At 52.5% G+C, this 19,123-nt stretch overlaps 2 protein-coding genes across 4 annotated transcripts; one reads left to right on the forward strand and one right to left on the reverse strand.

Moving 5' to 3' along the window:
• Positions 1 to 60: 60 nt before the first annotated feature.
• LOC122363509 (39S ribosomal protein L19, mitochondrial-like) lies at positions 61 to 2,995 on the reverse strand. Its single transcript, XM_043332888.1, has 6 exons — positions 2,768 to 2,995; positions 2,024 to 2,165; positions 1,634 to 1,758; positions 1,222 to 1,356; positions 783 to 970; positions 61 to 486 (listed from the first exon to the last, which is right to left on the reverse strand). The coding sequence occupies exons 1-6, from the start codon at positions 2,823 to 2,825 to the stop codon at positions 208 to 210; spliced, it is 927 nt and encodes a 308-aa protein (XP_043188823.1). The 5' UTR covers positions 2,826 to 2,995; the 3' UTR covers positions 61 to 207.
• A 254-nt stretch (positions 2,996 to 3,249) lies between these two features.
• On the forward strand, positions 3,250 to 7,271 carry LOC122363510. 3 transcript variants are annotated; one of them, XM_043332890.1, is made up of 3 exons: positions 3,286 to 3,313; positions 5,235 to 5,296; positions 5,669 to 7,271. In XM_043332890.1, exon 3 carries the CDS (start codon positions 5,669 to 5,671, stop codon positions 6,581 to 6,583), a length of 915 nt encoding a protein of 304 aa, XP_043188825.1. In that variant the 5' UTR covers positions 3,286 to 3,313; positions 5,235 to 5,296; the 3' UTR covers positions 6,584 to 7,271. The 3 variants fall into 3 exon arrangements, with proteins under 3 accessions (XP_043188826.1, XP_043188825.1, XP_043188824.1); XM_043332891.1 differs by lacking the exon at positions 5,235 to 5,296 and having other exon boundaries at positions 3,250 to 3,313; XM_043332889.1 differs by lacking the exon at positions 5,235 to 5,296 and having other exon boundaries at positions 3,302 to 3,403.
• The last annotated feature ends 11,852 nt before the right edge of the window (positions 7,272 to 19,123 follow it).

A 19,123-nucleotide genomic window follows, 5' to 3' on the forward strand; every position in this document is an offset into this window, starting at 1 on the left:
CGACACCGTCAATGAACATCGGAACACTCATTGCGAAAAAAAAATAAATGAGAACCTTGCGAAATTGTCAACTTCAATTGTATATTTCAGGCACCTGATCGAATCTGCATCCACCTTACACTGCCGTTCTCACGATACAACACAATCTACAATCGCTCACCACACTCCTATAGTCCCTGTCACACTCTGGCCTCTTCTCAGCCCCCCCTACGAGGTCTTCTTGGGCGCGACGAACACGCGCCGCCGTCGCACGCGGCGCTGGTCCGTCTCCAGCGACTGCACGTGCTCGTGCACCTCGGCGTAGATCTCGCGCTGGTCCTCGACGGGCACGGAGCGCCGGTACTCGCGCATCAGGTCGTACTTGTGCCACGGTTCAGACACCTTCTTGGCGCGCTCATAGAAGTCCTCGCGCAGCTCCGGCACGATGAGACCCTTCATACCAGCGCGTTCCCATCGCCAGGTCCAGGGCCGCGGCCGCAGCGGCACCTGCCGGGAGGGGAAAACGTAACACAACGGAGCAGGATAGGGCAACAACGCTGACTGGCTGGAATGAAACATCGGCTCGGCAGTCGGCACAAACGATTCGTCGGCGCAAACCAGACTGCACTGGCAGGGCACAACTCAGCAGACACTGAATTAAATTGGCTGAAACGCGATACGCCGCTGCTGATCAGCGAATGCTGTGTGATCTACAGAATAAGTAAGTAGTGGTATAATATTTTTAGGCATTGTAGGGTCTTTGGCCGTTCCTCCAGACGCCCCCTGCGCTGTGACTCGCTCACTTTGACGGGATTGACGGGTACTTCTCCGGAGTCGGCGGCGTGCTCGGGCTCCATGTCGAAGGCGAACGTGCTGTACTCGAGCGGACAGTCGCGCAGGTAGCGCAGGTCCTCGTCCAGCCGCTTCTCCAGCCGCAGAACCTCGATCTTCTGCAGCGTCGGGTTGTACAGCGGGTAGCAGATCTCCACGCCTGCCGTGAGGAAGGGGAAGGCGTCAGGGCTCCGGCCATGCAGAAAAAAGACGACAGGGGCCAGTATACATGCATCATGTCTCGAATCGTCCGGGTACCTATCAAATGATATTTTATACTGAAGTTTCATATCATCTGTAATGTGAGAACAGGGGTAACCGAATCAGCGCATCACGTCGGGATGATACATTCTATTACTTTCGTCCCAGCGGGGGCCGATACAGGGATCGGTCGGGCGGCGCTCAGCTCACCCTGCTGGTCGATGGCGTTCCTCAGCGTCATGGTAGCGCGCAGGCCGTGGCCCTCACGCAGGATGCAGATGCCGACGAAGCGGCTCGTCTTGCCGGGCGCCTGCGGGTCCGACACTGTCACCGCCAGGACACTGCCTGTCCGAGGGTCAGAGCGGATCGTCAGGTCAGAGGTCACGGACAAGTCAGAATTGTTCCGCGAAAGACAGCCGGAGCCCGTTGTTAACAAGAAAAGGCAGACCAACGATTGCGAAAGGCTTCCCACCGGCTCTCCAACAGCCCAACACGGTCATTTATCGTTCAAGAAAGTAAAAACTTGGGTGATAAAGAAACACTGTGATGATAGACATCGTATGGTCATTCGCAACGCACGATACTCAGAGGACAATGCGCGGCGATCGTGAGCCCAACGTACCGACGTAAAACTCGGGGATCTCGATGCGTGTCCGACGGCGCAGCATGTCGGCGCGCTCCAGGCGCTCGGCCAGCCGGTGGCGCAGCCGCAGGTCAGGGTTCGGCAGAAACTCGGGGTAAACAAACCTGGGGAGCAGAATACACTCACAGAAGGGCGTCGGGTCTAACGCATCCACTGTACTCGCAGCTCCTTCACAGCTACATAAGACATTGATGCTACAGCCTACAGGGTCTGGCATGGAGTAATAAAAAACTTGAAAAATGCTTATCAAAGTTGGGCACATTTATCATCTTCCTGCAGCAAAAAAATATTTATAGCTTTTATACTTCTGGTAAGGTAGGGTAGGTATATAGACACAACAAAGGACACAATGCTTATATCTCTTTGTACCTATACTCTGGTAGAGAGGAGGTGCGCTGGTCCTGCTTGGACTCGGGCGCAGCAGTGGCCTGATCACTGGTCTGTGCTGCTGCTGGTGCTGCTGGTGATGCCGCTCCATCCAGGGCAGAGGAGGCCAGCAGGCGAACAGAAGCTGGAAGTAGGGCCACAAATACACCACTTACTCATCATTTGAACCATACAGTTAAAGCAATAAGCTCTGACAAATTCTGAATGACATTGTCATTCTTAATAGCTTTTCTTTATACTGTTCATTTTCCTAGACAAACAGTTGAAAAAATAAAGCATTTCAAGCATTTGCAAGCATAATGGATATCTAAAAATAAAGCATTTGATATTGATTCAGTCAAATAAGGCCATTACAAACTGCAAGAGAACCTCAGCCAAAGGAATGAATGGAATGAATGGGGCTGACGCAGCCAACATTTAATTAACTGCCACATCTAAGCCCATCTCAGAAGAAAGTTGGGCTACAAAGCTACACTAATGAACATCTTAAGTTAGGTTGAGGCATAGCCATGAGTGGGTTTACGATTACACATGTGTCTTTGAAGACACATTGACATGCCAATGCAGCAGGAATTTGCAATTCTCTTCCATGATGATAGCATTATATTACAATGATGTAAATTGTGATCGCATGCAAATCAGGCACCCAGGATGCTGTTTCCTAATCAGCGCTAAATATCCCTAGACAAATATTTCAGAAAAACAGCAAGGTAGGTATATACTTACTATTGCTGCAAAATGCACTGCATGCCCTGCTTACGCGTGGCAGCCACAACGATGCCATTACGCGAAACTTTGATTTATTTCATCAAACAGTAAATAGGGGTAAACGATACAGATGATTCAGGCTTTATTTGTAGTTATTTTAATGTAATTAAATGCAAATCAATTCAACCCAAATTGAACTCCAGCACGTCCAGCACCCAGCAAAACTTTGGCATGCCTGATAGTAGCAGGTGCGGTATAAATGTCGCAAACAACTTTGCTGTTCACTCAAAGTGGGTGGCTCGCTTTTGTCACCAAGCTTACATGATTTCTTAAGATTTTCAATAAATTGATGGTTCTATTACTTTGAGTTTCTATTTCTTAACATTTTATAAAAAATAAATACTGTGTTTGAAAGCTATTATTTTCGGTGATATGCATGTGATATGCAACAGCATTTGCTAATACTGCAAGCGTAGAGTTGTACGAACAGAGGTATAGCTTACGAATGCTCGTCCTCGCCGTTCGGCGGTAACAGACGGCAACGCCCCAGCGCTCAAATAGGAGGTGAATTTATTGTTTTAGGCGTTGATATCCCTCGTTTTATAGAAAATACTTCCCACAATTTCAATTCGCATCGATAGTTAATCAGCAAGTGTGAGTAGTGATCTGTAACAAATGCGGTCTTGATGTTGGATTTCATTTTGAGCTTGAGCTTGATCTTATCAGGGTTAAACACCTGTGAATTCGGAAGATTATTCACGAATTGTTTCACAGTTTATGCATCACCACTTTCATTTTTATGCTTGTCAAATTATAAATATGCATTGTAGGTTTTGGTAAAAGTGTAGATGAAGTACAGCGAAGATAAAAAAGCAATCTAACCTGACGCGCCTTACCTACTAACATTCATATAACTTTCAACCTACCAACTTACAGCTTTCCAGCCTGAAATCTACAACCTACAACCTACCAAGCTACAAGTCCTACAACCTTAACCCTCGCCGGACCTATTGGTTTTCGGTATATGTCAAGTTTAGGTCCTAACTACAATTGTGACGCTGTTGATACAAATATGAAACAGCAAAAATTTTAGGTTTTAGGTTAGGTTAGGTTGTAGGTTTGTAGGTTTTAGGTTGTAGGTAGGTAGGTTTGTAGGTTAGGTTAGGTTAGGGTAGGTTTGTAGGTTGTAGGTTGGTAGGTTATCACTGGCGGATCCAGGGGGGGCCACGGGGGCCATGGCCCCCCCCAAAAGCCTGAGAGGGGGGGCCAACATAGCTTTTGGCCCCCCCCCCCCAAAATACTTGAATGAAACATCATATGGTGTTAGGTGACCCATGAATATTTTCTCACTGGCGCACATGTTTTCGGGTAAAAAGAAGTGAATACCACATAGATCGAAAATATTTACATACCGTAGCCCTTAGCAAAACGATTTATCTTTCCCACCTTCCAACATAGTATGTATATATTCGCATCGCAATACCTCTGAAAAATCCTTTAATTTGGAAGCCGTCATGGGATCTGGAAGCATGATTTGTTTCAAAGTGGTTATAGGTAAGTAGGTAAGGTTAGGTCAGGTTTGATTATGTTTTTTCCTTTTATTTGCGAGACATATGAGTATCATTTTTGGATTCAGGATGTCAAATAATGTGAAAATATGAAAAATTTATCAATGAAATCTTCTTAGGACTTAAACTTGACATTTACCCGGTTTTCTACATACGCGCCGGCTGAGGGGGGCGGGTACGACCCCCCTCGCCGTTTCGCCCGTGGTGGAGCTAGCGCGTCGCGGAAAAAACGAGCGTGTGCGCCGTTACGAGACGCAGAGATTGGCACCCGATTTTAAGGTCCTAGGTCAACCGGTGACCTCTGAGGTCAGGTCAAGTGCCCCAAGGTACGGTTCAGTTTTTGGTGAATAACTTCGCAAAAAACGGCCGCAGAGCGCCGATTTTGGCAGCATCGTGATCGTCTCGCTCAGGCGCGTCGAATGATATACTTTTTGTCCGGGTCAGGTCAACTTGGGGTGTTGACCTCAGGTCAAGGTCAGGTCAGCACCCCCCAGGTCACGAAGTTGGTCAAAAGAGGTCATGTCGCATATCATTCGATTCGGCAGGTCTTCCTGAGTCCATTGGTGGCTTTCCCGACTCGCTAGCTCAATTTGATCAAGAGTTATTGACGAAAAACTAATATGACCTTGATGACGTCATAAATGACGTCACGCAAGGTCAACATTGCAAAAGTGACGCATCTAACCTTGCAAGGAGTGCATCAAATCACGATTCTGTATGCTTGAGATAGTTGGAGATCGTTCCCGGCGCCAGAATAGCAGTTTTCATTTTTCCCCATTGACTTAAAATGGTGAGGTCATGAAAATGACCTGACCTCATATGACCTTTAGGAAAAATCAGAGATATACAAGTTGTGGGACTCATAATGGATACTAGATCCTGCAAGTTTCATTTCCCTGTGACATCTCCTCTGGCAGTGAGGGCGTTGCGAAGTTGCGACATCTGAAGACCGTGCAGAGGTTCACTTATGACGTCATAGGTCAGTGACCTGACCTGACCCAAAAATGCGGTTGGTGTCAAAAGATCCGGCTTGGATCAAAGGTCAGGTATGCCAAGCTTCAGCTCTCTATCGCCAGCGTGTTCGGAGCTATCGCGAAAAAACCCTATGGGGGGGGGGGCACCCGCCCCCCCCCCTCGGCCGGCGAGGGTTAAGACCTACCATTCATACTTCATCTACACATATGCCTAGGTTTCTGCTCTTGCAGGAAGATGTTAGTGCACTAGAAGAAGCAGATTCAGATTGAGATGCCACTGTTCAGCAAGGTAATTTTGAATAAGCATCTTGGCAATCAACATAGAACTGTGTTTTCCGAGTGTCACCCATTAGCTAATGAAATACTGTTTCTGGCAGATGTGTGCAGCCGCTGATCCGCTGGTGGCTGTGTGCCGCACACTGCGCTCACTCCAGTGTCCGCTGCTGGAGGATGCAGCAGAGCCATGGCTGCGGCAGGTGCTGCTGCAGCCCAGCGAGCACCGCACCTCCCTGCTGCACTGGTGCTGTCTGCAGATTGAGCCGGCTCTGGCCGGCCGACTCCCGGACCCGGCTGATGCAGCGGCCGTCCGCAGCGCGCTGGCCGGCCTCGGCTTCCTGCGCACGGCCGGCGGACCCGAGCTGAGCGAGCCGCAGACGGCCGGCGGCGCGGCCGCCTTCTGGTTGCCGCTGCTGAACGTGGCGGCCGTGCTGCGTGAGGAGCGCGAGCACCCAGTGACGGTGGCGCCGGCCGACGAGCAGGCGCTGCTCTCGGAGTTGTGCTGCGCCGAGCAGACCCAGGAGGCGCTGCGGTCCCAGCCGGACCTGATCGCCGCCGACATCCGACAGGACCTCAGCGCCGAGACGGAGCCGCCCGCCGACCGGACACAGCTGGCGCGCCAGGCGGCCGGCGCCGCCACCGAGCTCGACGAGCTGAACCAGCGTCTGTCGCGGCTGCAGGCGGACCGGCCGCGCGCCGACGACCGGCAGCTGGCGGCGCTGCGCGAGCTCTGCGACCGCACGTGCTGCCTGCTGCGGCAAACGCGGCTGCAGCTGGACGGCGTGCGGCCGCGGTTGGAGGCGGCCCCGGCGCCTCCGCCGCCGCACGGCCGGCTCGGTCAGCTTCTGGCCCAGTCGGAGGAGCTGTACCGACAGACGGAGCGCGTGGCGCAGCACGCCGCCGCCGTGGCCGATGCGCAGACGGCGGCCGTGAGCGCGGCACCGCCGCTGTCCGCCGGGGACAGCCACAAACTGGTGTCGGAGCTGAGCCGACTGACGGCCGCGCTGGCCATCTAGCCACCGAGTGTGGCCTGACGAGAGGTCCCGTCCGGCCTACTGAGAGGATCTGCCCGGCCGCCGCCGACCTGAACAGTGAGAGGTGCCTAACCATGCGGCCGGTCGGTCAGCGCTCACCCGGCCTGCCAGCTCCGGGGCCGAGCGATCGCCACCAAGCCACTGCCGCTAATATGCACCGTTTCGTAGCTCAACGGGTAATTTTGTGATGCTGATAAATGCTTGTCACATTAAATTGGTGGTGCTTGTAAACTTGCCTAACCTTGCCTTACGATATGCAAAGTAGTTGCGGTAGGAGCTTGCGTTTTAGGTATTTTCCATCAATAATGCTAACTTGTGGAGCAATAATGCATGGGACCATGATCTCAAAGTGAACCTGATCTGCCCATTGTTCTCTTGAGAAAGTTTTAACATTGTACCTATTCCGTATTCATATTTACAGCTTTGCTGTTTCCTTGTATATTTTCCATGTCATTTGCATTGCACGCTTATGTGCAAATCAGTAGTTTTACATATTCGTACAAGTCCTATCTTTCACAGAAGTCCGTTTTTGCGTTTATTAGCAGTACACAATTTACTGCTGGAAATTATGAATTCGTTTCTAGCCCGCTCACTTCCCATTTAGTTATGTCTCCATGCTGAGAAATGTTCCAGTTTGCAGATTTTGCTCACGAATACACTTAAGTATCTACTTCCTTTTCTTTTTGAGCGGTGACCGCTTCTTAACTACGATTAAGTTACTTTCTCAGATTTCAGTGAAATAAACAATTTCAGTGACGCTGTAGCGCCATCTTCGTCTTTTTTTTTGTAGGTCGCACGCCATCTAGGGTCAAACTGCGCTACTATTTTGAGCTCTTCAACCCGGGGCTTACGGGGGGATTTTTATTATTTTTCAGCTCCGTTTTATTACAATGTCTTGTGTTAATAATCATAGTGCTAAACCTTCTGAGCGCTTCGCTGCCTCCGCATATAACTTTTGCACTACATCGCAGACTTTTTTTGTACTGATCGAGTAGGGTATAATTTAATTATCCCTCAGTCTTCCGTCAAATGGCCAGCATCAGCATTCAGCGCAACCGTTCCAGCCACGTGGCTACGTTGTGACTCAAGCAGGTCTAGTTTTTGTCATAAATCGTTTTACGCCGAACATATTCCACTGGGAAGTGGGAACCCTCTACTCTTTAAAACCTGAGGCCCACCGCCTAGGTTGTACTAGCTGCCGCCTTGCGTGAAATATGTGCTAAAAATAGCTGTCAAAACGCTGTGACTGGTGACCTTCCAAGCCAGCCGTTGTGCTGCTAGGACACTGTCTGACCTCGTAGTGACCTCACGGGACAGTCCAGTGATCGACGGCTGTCTGCGTCCCCGGGTCGTCTGACCCAGAGAGGAGCAGAGCAGAGGCAGAGCGAGGCGCCGAAACCACCTGAGAGCTGGCCTGCACGCTGACGGCATCAGCGCAGTGGAGCAAAAACCGCCCGGCGCGGCCACCGACCCTAGGGCGGTGCGCCGGGTCTCGGCACGGGTCGGAATGTTGCTGGGGGAGACTGCGAACGGGCCGGGCAGTCAACTACCTACTCCCGCCCACAGCTGGAGGTGTATCCTTCCGCAAGTAACGGGAGCTGAATCGGTGTTGCATCCGCCTTCCTGGGCTTCCTCTCTTCCGCCCGCGGAATTAGCCAGGTGTCGACAGATGCGGCGTACGGTGACGGACGCGGCGCACCTCGACACTCTGCGGGCGACGAGCACATGTTTGTCGAGCTCGGCGGCGGGCCGGACGCGTTTTTACCAGCGGACCGGACATCTAATGGCTGCGAGCTGCGGTGGGAGGGGGCGGTAAAAAGTGGCGAATTAGCGCCATGGAGTGTCGCGGTGCCGCCGACAGCCTGCTGGGTGGGCGGACGGGCGACAGACTGCCACAAGTTGCCGATTGATTTTGTTGGAGCATGAGCCGCCAGTGGACGGTATGACCGGAGCCGTGAGAGCAGTGTTGCACAACTTGCTGTGACTGATGGTGTGTACACCGGCATCGTCGCAGATCGGATGACGGCGCGGGGGACAGCACATGTGCTTCCACCAGTCACCCGACATGCCCAAATATGCCTGAGGTGAGCTCAGCCTCGGCGACTGGCAGCTGCTACATCGATCCGATGTCTCCGTCTTAGTTCTTATTTACCCCTGGCTCCGTTCACCGTCGTCCGTCCCACCGACGGCAGCGAAAATTTGCCATCATGTTTGTGTAGCCCGGTAATTTGGTGATAGTGACGAGCAAATCTCTCATTGCCCTCGGTAGACAATATAGGTTGTAACTACATGCATGTTAAGGCCGACTTCAAACATCGTTAATTGTATCAGATAACGTGGGAGGTTTACCCAAGGTGAAGGAGAAGATAAGCTTGAAGAAATCCATTAACAATTAGCAGCTAATTGCTAATGCCGCCAAGCCTAAGACAAGATCAACTGAATTTAGCGTTCAAGGTCTGCATTCTGCCAAGTCACCGCCAGCGTCACCTTGCCCCTCCCCCTGCCCCCCCTCCCCTCCCCCGCTGACCTTCCAGCGACACGTGGCCCTGCGTCCTCGTTAGCCAGGATAGGTAATAGGTATCATAGACGGCCGTTTACCGTGCTGATCTGGCTGCCGATCACAAGTTTGGGCCGTTGCGAGGACTCGCCATTGTTGACATGGTGTATCTAATGACTGTCACACTGAAGGCTTTCTGACAGTACACTCTCTGCTTCGGCATCTGTCGGTCCGCTGTCTGTTTTCCGCTGTTTGCCACTCCACTGACTGCCAGCCTATATCTCCCGGGCTGCCTGCCGGCCTGTCTCCCCAGGCTGTCTGTCTGCCGGCCTGTCTGCAGAGCTGTCTCAGTTCGGCGCTGCCTGGTCGTGCCGTGCGCTCTCTGTCTCTTGTGTGCACAGCTCTGTGGTCAGATGCTGCAGGCTGTTTGATCTCCAACTGCAGTCAGCTGGAACGAACAGACCTCTCGGCGCCCGAGCCCTGTGAACGGGACAACTGACGGCTGGTATTTCTGGTGCAGTCGCACTTCGTGGCATTCCTCTTCTTAGACTTCAAGACGTGAATTATGGTGCCGGTAGATGACAGGAAGGAGTCTCTCCCTTTCTCCTCTCTCTCTCTCTCTCTCTCTCTCTCTCTCTCTCTCTCTCTCTCTCTCTCTCTCTCTCTCTCTCTCTCTCTCTTTCTCTCTTCCGCACACCTCCCCACCCCATTCAAAGCAGATACCACCCTGCGTATACGACCGAACTCGAGTGACCTTCCTGTCCCTGAACTCCCCGGCGCCGTTCGACAGCCACCCTCTGTGTGACCGGAGCGGCTAACGACTCGGTGACCTGTCACACCCCAGAGGTCACGCCGGTCGCTCCGGGCGGGCCGACACTCGGCGGACACACCCTCACTCTCAGCGGGGGTCGTCGCCGTGTCGCTCACAGCCATCGGTCATGGCTCGGTACATCTCCTTAAAAAGGTGACAGTCGAGCCGCATGGATCACCCGAGGTGTCACCCAGCCTTGGTCCCTGGATCTGGGAGAATCGTTTCGGTCTGCTCGGTTGATGTGTCGACAATGGAAGGAATGTGCCCCTTGGGGCGCGCGTGACGACTGTCGCAAGGTGTGGCAGTCGAAACTCGGAATCAGCAGCGCTCGTTTTTCGCAGTAAAAATGCACGGTCGGTGATATTTATCCCTTTTTTGAAAATATTCGCATTTGTAGCGTATTTATCAGAGTGCATGGGATAAACGATCCTACTATGAACGTCAAACCCCTTGAGACTCCACTTTTTTGCGATAATTTTTAAATGCGTCAACTTTCGTTGACAATATTCTGGCAATGTATGTTTCAGAACCTGCCGAAACTTTTATTACTAAGGTATTTTGACGCCAAACGATTATGGAAGGTACTTCTCATTCACTCGTAATGTTAAGGTCAATTCAGGCCCGGGCAGAGGCTTGCGCTCGGCCACACCACAGTGATGCAAATGGGGCTCACGAGTGGCCATAAATACGAAAAAGGCCCAAAATTCAAGTTCACTTAATCGAATAAATCGTAATATGGTCAGTCAGGCAAATGTTTGGGGTGTCTGAAAAAGTATGATTTTAATGTTTTTGTCAAAACCGGCCTCGTGTAGGATTGTCAGAAGTCGAGACATTTTCGATGTCGTAAAAATGACTGTCAGGTACTTGAAATTCAAGTGCCGCTAGCGTGCGTGCATGCCATGCAAACTGCAAAAATTATACATGAAAATGATCCCCGAAACCTGCTGCATCTAATGCCACGTCATAAAAAGCCGTATCTATTTTGGTTTGGCGGTGAGCTAACTATTTGTAATCATGTTGCAACCGCAGTTTTTTACCAAAAATATTTGCTTTCAATTCACCTACAGCACTTCACACAGTGTGTGCCCCTTAGTGCACCATATCATAGCATTCCCTAATCATTTCTGAGTCGCATCGTGAAAGAATTAAGGCGCTAGCACAGGGCTGACCGGCGCTACAGAAGTTTTCGTCCGGCACGGTCGGGTTCCGCGGCGCAGCGGGCGGCCCGGGCGGCCGCGCCGCCGCGCCGCCGCGCCGCCCGGACGCCGCGCGGCGGCACCCACCCGCCCACTGCGCGCCCACTGCGGCACCCGACCGCCCGGACAAAAACCTCTGTAGCGCCGGTCAGCCCTGTGCTAGCGCCTTAATTCTTTCACGATGCGACTCAGAAATGATTAGGGAAGGCTATGGTATGGTGGACTAACGGGCACACACTGTGTTAAGTGCTGTAGGTGAAACGAAAGCATTTTTTTTTTCTTAGTAAAAAACTGCGATTGCAACATGATGATAAATAGTCAGATTGCCGCCAAAGCGAATGAGATACGGCTTTCTTTGACCCGACATTAGAAGCAGAAGGCTTTGGGGATCATTCTCATGCATAATTTTTTCAATTTGTACGAAATGAACGCAAACCAGCGGCGTTTGAACTTGCGAGTGTCTGACCGTCATTTTACGACCTAGAAAATGTCACGACTTCTGACGATTATACACGAGGCGGGAGGCCAGTTTTGACAAAAACATGAAAACCATGTGATTTCAGATGCCCCAAACATTTGTCTACTCGGCCATATCGCAATTAACTCAATTTGGTAAACTTGAATTTTCGGTATTTATGGCCACTCGTGAACCCCATTTGCATCACTGTGCACACTCGAGCCCCGCCACCAGCGCCATCTGCTCTAAATGCCATCTACCAGCGCCCGCTACCGCTACCAGTTACCGCCCACCATCAAGCCTGAATGGAGCGAGAGACGCGAGTGACCGGTCGCCGGGAAGGAGCGCCGGAGGGGTAGGGCGGAGCTTAGCGCTGACGTTATTACGTGGCTCCGCCCCATGAGCGCGTAGCCTCTACCCAAACAGCAGATTCGTTCCGTGAAATTTAACATTACGAGTGAATGAGAAGTACCTTTAATAATCGTTTGGCGTCAAAATACCTTAGTAATAAAAGTTTCGGCAGGTTCCGAAACACACATTGCCAGAATATTGTCAACGAGAGTTGACGCATTTAAAAATTATCGCAAAAAAGTGGGGTCTCAAGGGGCCTTTGACGTCCATAGTATGTGTTTGGTAAGATATGCCTGCTGAGTGCTGGGAACATTTGTAGGACAGGTTGTAAATAAGGATGATGCTTCCCTGCTCCGCTGAACCGACTCCGTCTCGTTTCCCTGTTCATCGCCGCCGTCTCCGCCCCGTTTCCAGCTGTTCCACGGTATGCTGCACCCTGACGTGGCGTGCGGTGACCGGTGACGTGCGGACCCGCCGGCGCCGCGTCCCGCCGTCAGCACGCTGTCCGTTCCGCCGATCTGCACCAGATGGCGACCTTCGCACCCCTTCCTGCCGGTCCCCGGTCCCCTCCCAGCCGATGTTGACAGGCAGCGTGCAGCGGGGAAGGTGCCGATGGAATGGCATCTCGTCGCGATATCGGAGGATACCAGTATTGTGACCTCAGACGATACCGACACCGTGACCTTTAGAGGACACCAACACCATAACCTCAGACGACACCGACTTTATATTGACCTTTGAGGATACCGACGCCGTGACACCTGATGAAGTGACACACTGTGACCTGAGAATCAGATGTCATCAGGAGTTACATACATCGTGACCTCATGGAGACAACGCTGAGACCTTACATTTTCCATCGGAGACTGCCGGCCCAGGTGACCCACCGTCCTCTCGTGCGGTGCACTGAGGTTGACCGGACATGGTTGTGTGATGACGTCTCAGTCAAATAGCGTGCATCTCTGATCTCATGGAGCCGAGCGAGGCCGAAGCTCAGCGTGCCGCAGAGGACAGACGGTAGCCCGAGGGAAGCTCGGCCGGAATGTGACAATGAACTCGGCAAGTGCATCCCCGCCCACGGCACTGGAATGCCTCCCTCTTTGTTCGATTATCGCGCGCCTGCACGGCCGTGCCATTCCTCCCTCTTCTCCGGTCGGTGCAGAGCGGCGCGTGTGCACGTCTGCCGCTGTTTGCACTGTGCACAGACAGCTGTCCTGAAGGCGGCGTGACAGCGGGAGTTCGGAGACTGCTCTGTTAGCGCCCGGTCGTGTCCCGGGGCACACCGTACCGTGACGGCCCGCCCCGACCTCACATTTGGCTGGGCGTGGAGCTGACAGGGTCTCAATGGGCGCCGATGACGGAGGCAGAACGAGGTGGACCGGCCGGCTCTCGTTTGGAGGCACTAGTGTCTGGAGACATTGCACGCAGGCGGGACTGGAGTGAGTGGGTCGGTTAGGGGAGGAGCACTTCGTCTGAGTCGAAAATGAAGTCATGCAGGCGTGACCGTGAAGTGCAGCTAAACGGCTCCGCGGAGGCGACCACGATGACAGAAGGGGACGCAAAAACCAAGAAACAGTGGCAAGCGCAGCAGCTGTCAGGCACGGAGACGCTCGGAGCCGTCAGCGCTCTCTGACAACAGAGATGGCCCGGTCGGCGGATTTTACGGCCCAGAGTAACGCCACATAAGTCGACGTCGTAACAGAGCATGACCGGTCCCCAGTGGCCGTAGCACCGCCGCTTCCGGCGCCATCGCCGCTGCCGGCAGCGCCGAACGACGGCGCACCACCGCCGGCCCGACCTCAAGACAAGTGGAACAAGGATATACGACCTGGCCAGTAGCCGTCTCTGGTCCTCAACCGACCCAGATGGAGCAGTAAAGCGCCGAACTTTTCGGCACTTGCCAGTCTTTATACGACTGCCGTCAAAACTTCAATAAACATGCATCCAGAATGAAATATTGGAAATTAAAAGAGCATAACTTATGTCATAAATCATTTCATCTCCGGAATGCCGCCATTCATTGTTCCCAGTTAACAACTCAGCTACTTGTGGCTCCACATGCTTATTGATGCAAGACTGCTTTAGGAACCGGAACGGCTGCTCCGCTTATTATGGAATGGAGCCGTTTATTATACCACATTTATTTTAGTTAACCATTTGATTGCATATTTTTCTTGTGTTACATCTTTATCAAAGATATATTTGGGCACTTTATTTTTACAGGTACTCCACTTTTACTTATGTTCCTTCTTCTATCCTATACCTACTTCCTTTGTGGAAGATGAAAATTAGAAAACATGAACGAATGAAGACATATATGTACAATTAACAATGGGCTGGATTTATTTACCTATGTAATACCAAATAGAGCACGGTCATAGGAAGCGCGCCAGTCATCACCGTTCATGCATTTACGAACGTTTTATATATGCATTCAATTATAACCAGTTCGGTTCGTCAGAGCCGCCATGCCGACCATAAACTCCACACGTTGGTAGCGGAACAGTTGAGCCATGGCGCCACTGCCGCCACTCCCAGCGTATTACGTATAACTTACGACGAGACGACAGGTCCTCTTCAGGTCAACAGGCGACCCGGTGGGCGTCATTATCGTTCTCCTGAGAGGTGTTTACCGGGAGCCGTCCAGGGCCAGGGACGAAAACACTCGGGCGCCGCTGCCGTCCTGCGCCCGGGCGCCGTCGGAGTCGGGCCGTGGGCGCCCGGGTGCCGAGAGCCTCTGGGAGGTCCGCGGCGCCGCCGGCAGCCGAGTGGGCCCTCAGACAGACACTGGCGAGACGGTACGAAGACGGTCCTGAGACGGTCTGGAGACGGTTATGAGACGGTCCGACGGCACATGATGACCTGATGGCGATCAGCGTCGGCGAGTCTTCAGAGGGTTCACCGTGGGACCGTGCAGTCGAGAAGTCCGGGTGGGAAGTGGGGGACAGGCGGCGCCGCTAAGACCCGAGGGCCCTTCGTCCCTGATCAGTGATCTGCCATAGAAAACGTGGACCGTCTTGCGTCGGTGAGCTTCGTACTTACTTGCGAATGCACGGAATGGGTGCGAGATCAATAAGGAAATTATTATCTCCGAAAGCGTCAACATTGCACGCATTGCATAAGCGAATAATGGCATTGTCCAAAATAGTGTCATGAAGTCGTGACCGTGCCTGCCGTGTCGACAACACAACATCTAATTCAGCTGTTTCGCCGTACTGGCCATTCGGCTCCTGTCTGGCTACCGACGCGAGGTAGCCGCGCCGAACAACCACTTATCGCAATTATCCGATATTTTTCTGAAACAACAGTTGTTTCTGCGGAAAACAGCTAAATTATCGACGTCGGGGAGGGTGCGGGGTGGTGAGGCGTCCCGCCGAAACAAAGGCCGGGTGGCCCGCTGGAGGGGCGGCTGGGGGAACAGCTCTTCCATGAGCAACTGGCCCACAGTGCTGTGAGGCTACTCCGTTCCTCGACACTTAGCACTCAGCAGCGACAGTGGCACAATGAACGACAGTCACGGGTACTCAACAGTGGCAGTACTCGTATAGGTGGCATGTCACACGGGCCGACCTTGTGGCGGCAGTGCCTGACAGCCGTGGCCCGTGCCATTACAATGTGGGTAATTAGGTCTACTATACATATACCGTGCATTCACGCTGACCTCCACAATCAGCCGCGGCACTGTTTAAACGCCGCGATACAATCCCCCTAACACTGGGAGCCATTTGAACTTAGGGTAACTGTGGGGAAAACGCACCCCTGGGTTAAACGCCTCCCCTAAAAAAATCGTCGATCTTATCGACGGATAGGTGTTTTATCCTGGCTTTCAGAACAGTCAGCTGCTTGTTTACGTAGTTCTCTATTTCCGGTTCTGCGTCTTGAGTAGCAGCGTGGGTAGGTGCTGATGTTGGTTTTGGGTGCTGTTTTTGTTGTTTTTACAGAAGATCCCTAAGCTTTTGATGCCCTCTTTATATCACAAAACTTGCTATTGTGCACATCACTCAAAACTGCGTTTTATTGTCATTCTGTTGAATTTATTATGCTGCGGCGTTAGTGGCGCGTTTTTTGTCAATATTTTGTTGACGGGAAATGGAGTGGATGGGGAAAGACGCCTACTCGATGCATGGGGCAAGACGCCCCCAGTTTTCTGAAAGGGGGGCGTTTTGCACGGTGGTGAGAGTGCAGGGTAGCGCCGTGTAGGTCGGGGCCGAAAAGGCCTCTCCCTATCCTTTTTTGCTGATATATCCTAAACGACTGCAGATATCGTCACCAAACTTTCAGGACTGCTCCGGGCATCCATTTTACACATTGCAACAACATCTTATTCCAAAGGCTATGATAGGTTGACCACAAATGACGTCAGAATGACGTCAAGTTCTGTCATGTTCATCATTTTCTGTTGATGGATGGGGTGGGGGCGCTTTGCACATGGGTGTGGGCGTATTACCCAGGGTGTGGGGCAAAACGCCCTTTTGTAAGGGTATGCGGAAACCTTTTTGGGGGGTTAAATAACACACGCAAGTGTCTTTTCTTGGTCTCAAAGCGTAGTAAAAAGAATGAGCTACATGATGGTGCCCAAAGGTTTGAGTAATCTGGGTTGGGTTGAGTGTCAGAAGGTTTCGCGCTTAATGGGGGCGTTTTTGACCTATTCACCCTACAACAATGTGTCCATTACCATAATTGTTCCGGTTCGACTTCCGTTTCTGCGCTGCAAATGGGGCCCACCCGCGGGCGCGGCGTTCATTTTCAGTCCCGTCGTGCAGTAGGTATCTCTCCGTTTCCGCGGGCCACCGTTCGCCGTTCGGGCGTGTGTTTGTTTGCGCCGCCGAGACGCTCCGTTTCCATTATTTACGGCCGATCGTGCCGAACGCGGCGGTGCTGACTCTATTGGACGGCCGTGTCCACTGGCCGTGGCCGCGCCGCGGCCCGCTCGCCGTGCTGATTTACGTCCTGCAGACTGGCCGCCCGGTCCAATGGAGATGGACGCAGGTCACCGCCGCCCGCCCGGCAGGAGCGGCGACCAACAGAATGGGTCTACTGATCTGAACTGGGCCAGCGACAGCAAAAAGACTGGGTTACAGAGTGGTGTCAGGCGGAATTGAATTAAATTGGCACGTTTTGCCCTATGCGGCAATGACACTATAGACCGTTCTGGAGAGCACGCTCCGGCTCGATAGATTCCTTTGGATGCCATCTGCACGTAACCGAAGGTTTTGTGTTCGGTACTGTTTAAAAACTATTTCTTAGAATTTGTTTAGCTATTGGAAAGCATACCTACCTGACTTCCCGAACAGTTTTGCGTAAGTGATGCCTATATGTAGGTACACTGTTATGAATGAACATATTTAGGTACCTATGCGACCTATCCTTGTACCTGGCTGGTCATTGTGCCATGCATCATAAATTCCCATAGCTAAAACAATAAGTTTGATAGAGATTCAAGAACGCACCGAATAGAAATGCTTGATAAGCTACAAGTCTCTGCGAAAGTTTCGTTAGTTGACTTGTTTTCAACGGCGCGGTGTGGAACGGAACGGTTAAATCGACAAAAGCTTCATTTGCTTATGCAGATTTCGCCAAAAGCTATGGAATTATATCGCGCAAAATATCACAAATCTAAATGGAAACGTCCATCAGAATACGCACGCGGTGCGCTTCGCCCGCTCCGTCACCGCAGTTAAAAGCCCGCTGCGCCCACCTGCCCGTCTCACTGCAGCCCGAACGCTGTTGGCTCGCCTGTCTGAGGTCCATCCTGTGTAACCACCTGCCGCCAGACCGCCGGGCCAATTACCTGACCGCGACAAACGGTAACGCTCCGCGCCACCTCACAGTACCCAGCGGCCGGCGGCACGACCGCAGCCGTGCTGGGGCGACCACTTAGCGGCCGGGGTGGGCCGGGCGGGGCTGGGCCGTGAGGTCGCGGTGGCTCCGTGCGGTGGCACGGGGAGCAGTCGGTCGTCCGGTACCACCCACGACTGGTGGCGGGTGTGCGGAACTCCCCGCCCCGCCCCGTCGGTCTCGGTCCGGTGGCGCCGGACGCCGCTCTGCCGTCCGCGCCCCCCACCGCTGTCCGTCTATTGATTGACAGCGCCCAGTGGCGGCGGGCCAGCAGTCGATGATGGCGGCTGATCAGAGCCCTCCTCTACTCGGGAGCTCCCCTGGGGCTCCCGGACCCGTCCCCGGTGGCCCCTCCCCCAGCAGGAGCCAGAGTCCTCCACTGGAGGTCCCCCGACACTTAACCAGTTCTGACAGACGGACGGACTAAATCACCGTTTATGGTCATTTCAATGTCCATACCTCAACAAGTCAACAGCTCTGGCAGACAGACGGACGGGACAAAGCGCTGTTTATGCTGCAGTCGATCAGCCAGAAAGCCGGGGTCGTTTGAATTCCTGTTTAGCTTATTTACAGGTGTTGACACGAAACTAATTTGATTGCATTTAGTTACAGTTGTTTGCACACGACCCCGATCGTATTTATTATTGGTTTGGAACATTTACAAACAAACGATGTCTCGATAGCTCCTCGTCTCAATTTTCAACTCGACAGGAACACAACACAATTCTTTGCCAGCAGCCGACGGGCGCTGTTTGGTCTGAAAGCAGAATCTGTCTCACCCTGCAGGCCGCCCCAGCTGCAGACAGCTCCTTCCACACGGTGTTGACTTGATACACTGACCGACCGCAACTGATGCTGCCCGCTCTATCCTCGCCGGGCAGCCGACACCGCAGGCCTACCGTGGCCGACAGGCGCAGCTGCGGCTGCCGTGCCGTGTGTCGTCTGTGCCCTCTGTGCCCTGCCGAGGTATTTGTGCCACTGGGCAGTGCCCGTTGCTCAAAAGTCGCGTTGCTAAGTCGGTACATGAGGTCAGTAACCGGCTAATACTTTGTATTTACGGTAGTTTTGCAGCTGATTTGAGTCGACTTGTTCGGCTGACATTGCAGTAGTCGAAACCGGCCGGAGAGAAATACGATCATGTCTTTAAAATCCAGGAATTACAGGCGAGTTTGCTACCAAATGACGTATGATTTTCTGTGATTGTGCTTAACGTCTATGATCGGGCATTGACATTGGCTGAATGCATTTGTAGCCGTGCCGTTTAATCCACACATACACTTAGGTATACCTATACTCGTATGTAGTTCCTGTGCCAACCCTTTCAACAAGGGTCGATATTATTACAACACTCTGCGTAGTTTCATGCACGTTT

Source organism: Amphibalanus amphitrite, unplaced genomic scaffold (assembly GCF_019059575.1).
Source record: "Amphibalanus amphitrite isolate SeventyFive unplaced genomic scaffold, NRLGWU_Aamphi_draft 000624F_arrow, whole genome shotgun sequence".
In the NCBI taxonomy this organism is placed as follows: domain Eukaryota; kingdom Metazoa; phylum Arthropoda; class Thecostraca; order Balanomorpha; family Balanidae; genus Amphibalanus; species Amphibalanus amphitrite.

Coding starts and splice junctions, on each gene's coding strand:
- LOC122363509 (XM_043332888.1), bottom strand. CDS start 2,825: ATGGCATCGTTGTGGCTGCCACGCGTAAGCAGGGCATGCAGTGCATTT. Junction 2,166..2,767: donor CAGTGCATTTTGCAGCAATA/GTAAGTATATAC, acceptor CCCTACTTCCAG/CTTCTGTTCGCCTGCTGGCC. Junction 487..782: donor TACCCGTCAATCCCGTCAAA/GTGAGCGAGTCA, acceptor CCCTCCCGGCAG/GTGCCGCTGCGGCCGCGGCC.
- LOC122363510 (XM_043332891.1), top strand. CDS start 5,669: ATGTGTGCAGCCGCTGATCCGCTGGTGGCTGTGTGCCGCACACTGCGC.